Below are 12,577 nucleotides of genomic sequence, written 5' to 3' on the forward strand. Positions count from 1 at the left end.
CTGGGCCCAAATTTTTGTTAGAAGCAGGAAGTATTGCTTTAGGCATTTCTTTGCCGAGTCAAAATTAGCAGGGAGCCAGTGACAAATCATATATAATGACGTGGTGTTTTGACTGGCAAGTTTTATGGCAAATGTAATATTTATATTGCACTTTAAAAATTTTGAGAGGGCTTTAGTTTTCGCTTTTCAAAGCGGAAGATTCGTGCCAGCTCATACTTGTTTTGTGATACTCCCAGCCTCCAATTCAAAATAGTTTCCCGTATTTGTAAATATACAGGTCCACAATTTTTGTTTTATGGGAGGTCCAGGTCATGGAGCTCCAGGTAAAGCTAAATCTTATACACTATTCGAAACAAGGGTTCTCTTTACAATACAAACAACGGTGCATTCTTGCACGAGGTAACGGAATACCTGCCTGTGACCTTTAAACACACATCTTGTGAGCTGCTTTTCAAACCAAAAAATGATTTATAAACCATATGCCAATCATAATCCATCTAGCTGCACGCTGGGCCGGCTGTTTACTCCAGCTCGACAACTGCTTTACCAGATCGAAATACCGGCCGGTGTTTTGGCGCGTCCTCGCCTCGTGGCCCCATGTTTTGGTTTGTACGAACCACGTGGTGACACCGGCTCCACTGTGGGGGGATTAGTGGCCTCATTGTTCCAAAGAAACAGAAGAGACTGGGACTACAATCAGGTCATGTTGGTTGTATGTATTCCTGATTATACCTTGCCCTTCAGCAATGGTATGTAATGGTCGGAGCTGAGAGTAGCTGTATTGCTTGTGACCTGATAAAAAAAACAAAATATTTTGTGCATGTGAAGTAGGTCACTGATGATTCTGGGCTTGGGTAGGGCTTTTGGAGTCATCGGCACTGGTTCAGTTCTGAGTGGAATGCATTTTGTAATGTATGCTGACCGGACAGTTTTTATACCAGGACACGGTTCCGGTTACTCATCGTAGGCGCGCTCTTAGGCTAAATTATTTCCCTGCTGTTTTCCTTGTGGTTTCATGATTACACACTAAAATCGTTAAATTGAGCACTTATTTCTACTGAAAAAGGTTTCATTTGTGATATTTGAACACCCAATTAGTCATTTGAAACAAATACATCTAAACTATAAGCAAAATCAATGGTTGTGTGAGGGTTTCTGAATAAATATGTAACCCAACCTTTCTGCATTGTAATGAGGAAGAATATAGTCCACACAGGTGGACATGTTGACAACACGTTGGCACCACGTGGAGTGAACTGTCATGCAAATAAACTGTTTGGGAAACACCATTATATGCCCTTACACAACACTGGATTGCTGGATTCGACACAGATTTCTTTACACTCTGTAAACCCAATAAACATTAGCTGGAGAAGTTTGGCCTACGTGCAATATCTATGTGTTTGGGTTGTCACGGGCGACAGAATGGTCTTTTTGTAAAAATGTAGGCCGACAAGAAAGTTTTTACTGTACGAACTAAACTCTGCAACATGGTGTTCGGTATAACAATATGTGTGAATTCTTGTATAAAAATTTGAATTTATTTATTTTTAGTAGGAAATTAGGGCTCGATATAATCCAGATTATCTTTTCATTTTATTCAAGGGTTATTATTAAAATTATTTAAACAAGATGCATTCATTAAATTACACGTGCATTCCACATTCCACATTACATTAGGGGAGTTGCACACATCGTACACGCATGTATATGTATTGACATACATGTATGTCAGTATTTTGTATACCACAGTGCTGTGTTTTGACATCTTACTTGGCTGAGCAATTAAGATTGGTGCACAGTTAAGATAACTCTTATCTCTTTGTGAAATCGACACCCAAGATTGAGTGATTATGGGGATTGGTGTAACCATAATATAACCTCGTGCCTGCAACCATATTGATCTATGCTGCAACTGTCTTGTCCACCAGTGTTTGGTGTAAAAATGTCACACCCGTGCAGATTTCCATTGAAATAGATTACGTTTTAAGTGTTGGTCTTATGGTCTTAATAAACCCCGGTGTTGTTACAATATAGAAACTGAAAGAAACATTTTAAGATCTTAGTGTTTGCGGTGAGTAATTCAATTCATTTTTTGATTGACATCCAGGCGGCACGTTCTCACGGTCACCCACTTCGCCGTCCGCTGCTGTGATTGGCTGGGGGTGACCCAACACTCTGCTGTCATTGGCTTAGGGGTCGACCCAATACCCCGGACGTTCAGATGAAAGAACCAGTGCGGTTTTAAGCTTGTAAACACTTTTCCCTTCCTCCCACAAAGGGGCTTTGTGTGCGTTAGGTGATAAACAACCAGGGACCTGGGGACGTAATAATAGTATAAAAACTCTGGGCAAAACAACTTTAGACCCAGAAGGACACTACGCTCGATCGAATTCAGAAACTCGTAAGCTGCTCGACACTTCGTTATCAACAACTCTCAGTTAAAAAAAATTGCAGAGATTGAAAGTGATTCAAGAGATTGAAAGAAGACGAAAATGAAGTCACAATTAGCTCTCCTCTGCTTGGCATCAATCGTGGTCGCCGTACGTGCGGGTGAGTTTCGTTTCTTGTATTTTATTTATTTACATCATGGAGGAAATCAGAAATATCTTCCTACATGTTTACATTCAGGTTTTTTTTTTCTGTAAGAGTACCGATGAGTTTAACCTTATAAAAGGTGATGGTTTAACTCCACATTGCCAGTAGAAGCACCTGTCGAGAGCAAAGAATGAACTTTCAATCATCCTTTTCATTTTTATTAGCAAAAGTGTATTGCCGAAAAAAGTGTAAAACTCAAATTTTATTGGACGAGTTTGAGTATTCTCAATACAGAAATTGTCTTTTCGATGTGTCTATGAATATGATGGTCGTTGATCGTTGAAACCAGCTTTCAAATAATGTGAGGCCTTTTCACAATACCTTAAAATTATCGAAGTTGTACCATGGAGAAAGAACTAAATAATATGGGATGTTTATAGGAACGTCGAAACGAGGATGGTCACATACTTAAATATTTGTTTTCTTTTCTGCTGGATCTCGGCATTAGTATAAGGTTATTTACCTCTGCTGGATCTCGGCATTAGTATAAGGTTATTTACCTCTCTCCTCTCGGAGCAATGTTGCTTTGAAATAACCGATTATGTGTAATCAAAGGGCAAATAATTGTTGAGTTCTCCTCTGAATTATACTCTTAACGTGACATGTTTCACGTCGGGGCCAGTTACAATGATCGTGCATTAACCCGTATTCAAGGTGATTGTTTAACTCAATGGTGCCGGTTTGCCTTTATAGTGAATGGCTAGCATGTGAACGGTTATCTTGCCGTTTCATTAGTTAACATGGTTTTGTTTTTCAAGTGAAATGGGGATGACTTTCAACACTGAATTAGCAAGCTGGACAACTTGGAGTCAATTTGACCGGTCTTCGTGTTGTTGTTTTTTAGTTTTTTTTTTTTTACTATAGGCCTACATGCAGTGTTTGTGGAGAGGCCTAATTATGAAACCACATCCCAGTCTAATCGGGGCTCATAATAATCGAAACTTTATTGCCAACGAGCATCAAACCATTGTGTGTTCGTTTTCAAAATCCTCAACTAATTTGGCTTATTATGTTTTTATCTTTTCTCGAAGAAGTGAAAGTTGACCAACCCAACTTCCCAGATGACGTAACGGTACCAGAGCCATCTCCACCAGCCCAAGACGACCCTGCCGATACTCTCGAAGATCTGGAGAAAGAGATCTTCGAAGACGTCGCCCTGGCCGAGGAGATGTACCCAAGACGCACCCACACGTCCCCGAGAAAATGCTGCAAGCTCGGCAGGCAGGTCGCTGAGAACGGGCTCTTCTGCAACGCAGACCTCATGCAAGTCCAGAAGCGACCCAATGTCATCCACCGTAAGAAGATGAAGTTTCACGGCCCTGTTGTTCACGGCAAGACGGTATACAAGGACCTGATGCGCCGTGTGGAGAAGTGCTCAGCAGCCAAGGCGTCCAAGAGCATGTTCACGAAATGCTGCGAATGGCAGGAAGACATTATGGGTGATTTAGAGCAGTGCAAGACCCTACTTACTGGCACCGAGAGGAGGGAGTGCAGGAGGAGGGTGCAATCGAGACAGTGAAGCTGCTACTACTTGCCAAACTGAACTTTAAAGACTATGCAAAATAAACTATTACAAAATAAATGTGCTTTGCGAACTTTTGGTCTTCGTATGTTAATTAAACTATCGGGGAACAATGTTCTTCAATTTAAGGGGGCAGAAACGAAACGGGTGCGATGTTACCCCCCCCCCCAAGCCCAAATACATTCTTGAAATTTCTTTGTTTTTTAAAGTAATGCTGAATTTCATTTTGTGCAAAAACATCGAGTTTGTTGGTTCGTCTCCGGTAGGCTTTGGCAAAAACCGTTGTGGCATTTGACCTGGTGTTTTTGTAAGCCCGGTGAGCCTTTGCAACAACACACAACAACAAAATATAAAGTACCCCCACCCCTCCCCAAGGCTATAATTTTTCTATGCAATTTGCGTATTCCCGGGGGTCGAATACATGCAAATAAGCAGAGCTCTAGGAGTACAAGTAAAACCTTCACATCAATATTTGCAGGTGATTTCTTAGTTCTGGCCTTGTTTAAGTCAATACAAAACGACTGAGTCTATTTACCAGCTTTACAAAGAGGCTCGCTCTTAAAGGAGCTTAATATTGATCTGATTGCCTTAGTGCTTCTGAGCGCCTATTTCTCTCTGGGACATTATAATAGGTATATTGTAGTTAGAGGCCTAGTTTCCTGGAGGGGGTTCGCTTCCGTATTGATTGTTTTCTCCAAACTTTGTATTTTAACTAAGAAGGTTTTGCGTAAGCACGAAGCAAGGGGGACATTCTGGGAATTTTGTTTGCCTCTCTCCCAAACCCGGTTGTATAATCCTACCCATCTTATTCTTCAGCTGTTTGCATGTTCCTAAAAATTATACATTTCCCCAAATAAGCAAAATTTATATATACTTTTTTCTGTATAGCTGTGGATATGTTTAATAGAATACTTTGTATATATTAAATGTACATATTATTTCGCTTATTATTATAAGTCATTCAAACAGTATTAGAAAGGGGTGTTGCTGAAAGTTGATAAGCCTTTCGTCGAGGCTTTCGTGGCTTGTTGTCGAAGATGTGCAACCGTCTTGAAGGGGAGACTACATGAAGTGTGGTCTTCGATTCAAGTCACTCTAAGCTACGAAGGCCCTGACGAAATGGGAGGGCACTGGCGACTGATTAATTTTTTTGTCAGTAACATTTTGTTTCATGGTATACATGTACATGTAGTTTGATTGATAAGATGGTTAATGTAATTCTGGGACCTTGCAGTCATCTTCTACTTTTGTTTCTTTGATATTTCAAAATTGATAAGTTCTGGAGTCAGGGGTCTTCCTGTTGGTTTTTCTTTCGAAGCTCTTTCGAGCGTATTGTACGGGATAATAAAGTACGTTTTTTGTAAAAGAATGTAAATAGTATAAAAATTCAATTTTGTATAGATTAAAAATGCTAATGAAAATAAATTATTTGTGTGGCATGCAATTTGACCACATTGAAATAAAAAAAAAACTTAAAGATTTCTTTCCTTTACATGTACCATTGTCAATAAGCCATTTTCGAGTATGTTAAATTTGAATGCCTTCAAGACTTGCTAGTTCCATGACGCATGTTGCTGCTTTAAATTGAATTCCTCCTACTAGAGTGTTGGATGCTTGGTTCAAGACGATGCAGGCTCAGTGTCTTCAAACGTTGGATAATGGCTAATGTAATTTCTTGAAATACTTTTCATAATAAGTTATGCAGTCTCGTAATTTGGATAAGGGCACTTTTAGAACCCCATACAAACCATGCAGAAGACGGAACAAAAATCGCATGAGTCGTACTGGGGGTGTCTTCATAGTTTAAGTATCTTTTCACAAATTCATCACAAAGGACGATTAAACGAAGTAACTTTTCATTAATTCATCACAAATGACATTTAGCCTCTATTGAGGTGTCAAGAATGCATAAATCACTAAATACAAAGGAGAAACAACCTAATATTTGTGGCACCGAGTTCATGGCCATTCAACCGTAGACTCTCTATGGTCCTTTTATTTAAAAATCCATTGGAGTGTGATGATTAATTTTCTCGACAATAAATCCAAACCCTCTTTGTTAGAAAACCCACTCACAAAAAAAAAATCAAAGTAAGGCAACCCACTCAAGTTCATGCTTTTTTGTCAAAATTGTTTATAGCATTGTTTTCACGTGACGTGTTCTTTTGCTAACAGTTCGCTGTACTATGTATTCACTCTAAACAAAAAGGGGGACACACAAAAAAGTAACCTTTACTCTGGAAAGTAAAGGAAAACACTTTCAAAGAATGAACAGTCGTAGGGTAAACCTTTACAATTTTCACACACAGAGAGGGCGCTCTTACTTTCTCAGATCGCTCGCTCACTTTTGTTTTCTTTTTTTTATTTCGCCAACAGCCGAAGACCCGTTTGTTTTTTGGTTTTCTTTTTGCTATTCACCGAGCAATTAAAATGTTGTTGTTATTCCCTTAAAAATTTTTTTAAAAAATCTTTGTTTATTTTTCGATACAAAATGTAATCATGGGGGACAACATTATATCTGTTATATAATACATTGTTATTACATTATTATTATTAAGATATGTTTGTGTTTGTATAATTCTTTGAACTGTTAACCCGACCTTTGCAACACCCCTAATCATTAGCAGACCATAATATCAGCTGACTGAAATACGCATTGGTACAACTACACAGCAAAGCATGGGTTTTGTGCTCGGTGATAATAACAGTAATACCGATAAATTCTTCTTCTTTGTATTATTTTCAGATTTGTATGTATGAAATATTTTTTGTTGTCAGCGGGTGGACGTAATCCGGTTAATACTCGAAGGTGCCATTGGACACCGTTTGTAAGAAATGTTGTCAAACTAGGTCCTGGAAGTTCGAATACTTGCACAGTCTATTCCATAGAAATGTTAACCTATCTTGTTCATTTCATTTCAAAATATATGTGTACTTTCCGGTAAGCGGCCCAGAGTGCTCCCTGTACTTCTAACCGGATGGTAACATGTGAGGTACGGTGTGTTCATAAAGGCCAACCAATTGCAGAGATCACAAAAGGTAGCTAAGAACACAATAAAATGTTGCTTGCCAGAATAAGGTTACCAGCCAAACTATACCATGTCACATGAACAATGTGTGACTGGTATCCTACACTTTTCCTGCTAAGCAGAACATTCCTTAGGCAATATTTTCTGCTTTATATAAGCAGCTCAATGAAATTGTGCCCAGATTTCGCAAGAACATTTGCTCGTCCCCCATCATCAAACCGGATAAATAAAGCTCAGCACGAGAGGGCGCACTACATTGGACCTTTCAAATTGCTTGCTGAAGTTGTGTTCCTCCATGGTTGAAGTAAACTCTTCTAACCTTGACTATCCACAGTCCATTCATTCAAAAATGATGAGCATTGCACAAATCAGCACCATGGTGTGACGTAAACATTAAGAGCCATTGACTCCTAGAAAACCTTGATTTCATTACCAATGAAAAATGTAAGAAATGTAAACACGGGGTGCAATAACCCCGTATTATTGCCATCTGATTTTCTTGGAAACCAGTCGGGGTCTTACCTTACGGGCTGAGGTTCTCACCTTACGGGGTGAGATGAAGTGCTTGGACGGTATACGTGCAGATGTAACCGTGTTCAATATATATGGTTCAATCTTGAACTCCCCAGTGAAGTTATTTCATCACATCAGTGAAGAAGTAAGAGTGGGTGGTTGAACCATGATTGAACTTTTAGCAATCTGTGTAAAGAAAATGGTTTAAACAACGTACCCAGTACACATGTACGTTGTTTTCCCATGGTGTTGCCGTCTTTGGGTCCGTTGTGTGGTGGTGGTGGTGAGGGGGGGATTATGACAGAAGGGTTTTCTTTCAGAAGGGGCTGGAATGATTCTATAATCCGAACATAATTATGTATTGTGTATTTGTAATACCATGCCCGACATATGGAGGGTGTGTGTCCCCATGGAGCAATAACCCAAACCCCCACCCTGCCCCCTCCCCCACCCTGGTCCGCCCCCCCCCCAAAAAAAAAGAACTTAAGAATATTTAATTTACTCGTTACTTTATGGAGACCGAGAACATAACAGAAAAGGGAATTCAAAGTATCCATTTAAAGAATAATCTGTAAAGACAAGGGCCGGTGTTTAATGAAATTTTATAAACAAAGTCTTGGGATGTTCTGCCAGAGACAAGGGAAAGAACACAAGACATATCTATTTCTACCTCCATGCTTTAACGCACTCTTTCCCTCTTCCCAAGAAATAGCCCCTCCCCCTCCAACCCCATCTAATAAGATCCTCGTAAGAATTCCTGAGATTCCCAGATCGCACGAAGACGTGATAGGATGGGATACACTATGACACTTATCGAGCACATGGTTGTATACCATTGAATTCAAACACTTGTTCGACATTGTTTTGTTGCCATCATGTTTGCAAAAAACAATGTTTGTATTGTGTAGGATTTGAAACTTTGCATGGAGGAAATACGATACAGAAAGGTTTGCGGTAACACCATGTAATGACTATCTCTAATGAGTTGGGGTGGTTCTGAAAAGAACCGTTGGTTTCAACTCGACGTTTCGATCAGTATGCTCTGATCGTCTTCTGGAGAAAGAACCGTTGGTTTCAACTCGACGTTTCGATCAGTATGCTCTGATCATCTTCTGGAGCCACCCTCCAGAAGTGGTCGTCTTCTGGAGCTTTCTCCAGAAGACGATCAGAGCATACTGATCGAAACTTCGAGTTGAAACCAACGGTTCTTTTCAGAACCACCGCAACTCATTAGAGATAGTCATTATATGGTGTTACCGCAAACCTTTCTATAATGTTTGTATGACTTGCTCTATGTATGGGAGAGATTGACCGTTGTCAGCTTGGTGTTTATATCCCCCATGTGTGCAGTTTGCCGAGTTCCCTTGACGGGAAGATCATCTAATCAAACAAACACTGGGGAAACAATACATAAATCAGTCCAAAATGACCGTACAAACATAAATAAATAAATGGAATACGCAAGATTCATATCGTCAACCAGGGCGAATGAAAAAGTTCGTTAGACTTTTCACCGTACGACACGTTGTTGTTTACAATTGCTCGATTTGCGACCTTTATCGCTAGCTTAAGTTCATTTGCGAGTGAATGCTACAAATCATCTTCCTTCAGTGATCATCCGATCTCAAGGAGAAAACAGTGTCATTAGAAGATCGTACGATCGTCCGTCGTGGAGATGGCGCAACCGCAGTCCCGCCCCCTTACCACCCCACCATCTTAAAGGCAGTGGACACTAATGGTATTTGTCAAAGACTAGCCTTCACAGTTGGTGTATCTCAACATATGCTTAAAATAACAAACCTGTGAAAATTTGAGCTCAATCAGTCATCGAAGTTGCGAGATAATAATGAAAGAAAAAACACCCTTGTCACACGAAGTTTTGTGCGTTTAGATGGTTGATTTCGAGACCCCAAGTTCTAAATCTGAGGTCTCGAAATCAAATTCGTAGAAAATTACTTCTTTCTCGAAAATTATGGCACTTCAGAGGGAGCCGTTTCTCACAATGTTTTATACCATCAACCTCTCCCCATTACTCGTTACCAAGAAAGGTTTTATGCCAATAATTATTTTGAGTAACTACCAATAGTGTCCACTGCCTTTAAAGGCCTGGACACTTTTGGTAATAACTCAAAATAATTGATAGCATAACATTTACTTGGTAACGAGCAATGGGGAGCTGTTGTTAGTATAAAACATTGTGAGAAACGGCTCCCTCTGAAGTAAAAATAATAGTTTTTGAGAAAGAGATAAATTTCTCACTTAATTAATATTAAAAGACATGTATCTGAAGGCACACTGAGTTGTGCAACCGACTCGTTGTAAGGCACTGGATAAGGATACGTAATTGTCAAAGACCAGTATTCTCACTTGGTGATCCCAACATAATCTGTGAAAATTCGGACCCAATTGGTAATCGAAGTTGAGAGAGAATAAAGAAAGGAAAAAAACACCCACATTTTTGCACAAACTTGTGTGCCTAACATATTAAAAAGCTTCAGGGTGAGAAATTACCTCTTTATCAAAAACTACGTTACCTCAGCAGAGGGAGCCAGAATGTCTCATAATGTCTTATAATATCAACAGCTCTCCATTGCTATTTACCAAGTAAATATTATGCTAACAATTATTTGGAGGAATTAATAAAATAGTGTTCCGTTCCTTTAAACATCTCGTGTTCGGAGATTCTCTTGAGGTTGGCACCCAAACATCATCCCATACTAATCTATCATGGCCCAGTGCCTTCCCAAGACGAATGCATCTTCACGTGGTTACTTATTAATTTCCTCAAAGTTATGTGATCGGCCAACTTCTCTTGGCAACATGCCAACGATAAAAACCGGCACAAACTTTAAAATAATTATTATTATTATTGGCAACAAGCCATGTAGTAAATATTGTCAACAAATATTACCTTGCTTTTCCCTTTTGTAGATCGGGCCCGAAAAGGACCAACTTTTAAAGTTGGGTTTACAGCTCCATTGTTGTTGCCTTGTGGAAATTTCCCGGAGAGTAGTCACTCTCGAGAACAATCAATCACCAGCTGGTTTTTCTATGAGAGTGGTGATTCGTAAAAGAAAAAAAATCACCTGTTATATCCATTGTTCAAAATTAATATCAACACCTGTCGAGATTGGTTTCGAAACCCAGAAGCCCACTGTACAATGGTGTCATTGTTCCGTGACCGTTAAAGGGTTTAGGTTCAATTTTTTTTCATTTTTGGCACAATTTAAACACAGATTTACATTAAACTACAGTTTGAAGATAATGCTTGTAGAAAGCTTCCCTGAAAAAAATAACTTGCTGAAGCGATGTAGTTTATTTTTCTACCATATGGTACGTTTTACATGCCAGACCATAAAACTGAGACCTTTTTTTGGGCGTGTTTTGTTTTACTCATTTCCCAAAAACTACAGCACCTCTAATGTAAGCAAGTAATATTTTAAGGGAAGCTTTCTACTATCATTATCTTCAAACCGTGAAAGTTTAATGTAAATCTGTGGACATTGTGTTTTGTGTCCTACAAAAAGTACACAACCCTTTAAAGTGACGTGTGTTTTTTGCTGGTTTCATAAACAACACCATGGAGGAAAAGTTCCTCCATAACAACACCACTTCGTGAACAACAACAAACAAACCCCAAATCGGTTGCGGCATTTCTCCTGATGTAAACAACATGTAATTTAACACCATTTTCACAATACGTTTGTTGTTGTTTAACACCTTTAACCTTCTTGTCATGACAAATACCAGGGGGGTAAATGACTCTTTCTGTAATTATATGTTTGCACATCTTGGCAGTCGTTTTCGGTTTTCCACTCGTGCCAATAAGTTAAAATGCAGTAATAGTTAATTTGTTCAAGGCCGATCGTTAAGATATATTTACTTACAAATTAGAACCTCAGTAGTCCATTTTAAGTATTGTTGATAGTGGTAGGCCCGTATATTTTATATTTCAGATAGTCAAATGACTTTATATTTTTGCTTCTTAAAGGTGTTTCCCCCCATCTACCTTAACTTAAAAAGTAGTTTTATAGCTTCGTTCACCGAAGGACCTGCTGCTCCTCCAGTCTATGACAAAAACAATGGTGCAACGAGAAGCCCAAAAGAAGGACGATTTCTTGAACTGCGAACTCGTAACCTCAAATCCGTACTTTCCCAGCACTTCCAAAAAAAACTTGTTGTTAGTTACGAACACACATCCGGAAAACAACATCTCAAACTAGCGTTCCATTGTCCTTATTTGCAGAATATTTGTTCTATTTTTTTGTTACCAAACACTATCTGCATTTCGTAGCGTCACAGTATCTATCTGGTATGTGATTATTTGTTTTTATCTGAGCTGGATGTTTTGGGGTTTCACGTGGTACTATTATTTTCCAAACACTTCTGTGTGTGGTATTCAGTTGAACTTTCATTCACACCAACCCACTTGTTATAAAGGATCCATTATTGTTTGGTAATTGAAACCCACTGTTTGTTTCAATCCAAGTTGAAGATACCATCAAGCTCTAACCTGTGAAAATTTCACTTCAAAAGGTGGTAGCGTTTTTTAGATATTGCCGAAAACCCGGAATAATCCCTTATAAATACACAATCTGAGAAGCGTTACTCTGTAACGCTTTCCAGATCCAAATCTCTGGATATCTTTTTACATTCAAAGTGTCGGCCTGAGACAAAGGTTTAGGTCAACACAACGTTTAGGACTTGAAACGCTACGTGGACTTACACACACACCCACACAGTGTTTTCGCTGGAGTCTAAAGGCAGTGGACACTATTGGTAATTACTCAAAATAATTATCAGCATAAAACCTCACTTGGTAATGAGTAATGGGGAGAGGTTGATTGTATGAAACATTGTGAGAAACGGCTCCCTCTGAAGTGACGTAGTTTTCGAGAAGAAAAAAGTGATTTTC

At 39.2% G+C, this 12,577-nt stretch overlaps 1 protein-coding gene across 2 annotated transcripts; it reads left to right on the forward strand.

Moving 5' to 3' along the window:
• Positions 1-2,342: 2,342 nt before the first annotated feature.
• Positions 2,343-5,489, forward strand: LOC117292154. Of its 2 annotated transcripts, none has more exons than XM_033774090.1 (2): positions 2,343-2,553; positions 3,633-5,489. In XM_033774090.1, exons 1-2 carry the CDS (start codon positions 2,496-2,498, stop codon positions 4,115-4,117), a joined length of 543 nt encoding a protein of 180 aa, XP_033629981.1. In that variant the 5' UTR covers positions 2,343-2,495; the 3' UTR covers positions 4,118-5,489. The 2 variants fall into 2 exon arrangements, with proteins under 2 accessions (XP_033629981.1, XP_033629980.1); XM_033774089.1 differs by having other exon boundaries at positions 2,345-2,553; positions 3,630-5,489.
• Positions 5,490-12,577: the final 7,088 nt, after the last annotated feature.

The sequence above is a fragment of the Asterias rubens genome, chromosome 7 (genome assembly GCF_902459465.1).
Source record: "Asterias rubens chromosome 7, eAstRub1.3, whole genome shotgun sequence".
In the NCBI taxonomy this organism is placed as follows: Eukaryota; Metazoa; Echinodermata; class Asteroidea; order Forcipulatida; family Asteriidae; genus Asterias; species Asterias rubens.

Bases quoted from the DNA above. Each gene is read 5' to 3' on its own strand.
- LOC117292154 (XM_033774089.1), top strand. From the start codon at position 2,496: ATGAAGTCACAATTAGCTCTCCTCTGCTTGGCATCAATCGTGGTCGCC. The intron at 2,554-3,629 runs GTGAGTTTCGTT...CTTTTCTCGAAG, and splicing joins CGTGGTCGCCGTACGTGCGG to AAGTGAAAGTTGACCAACCC.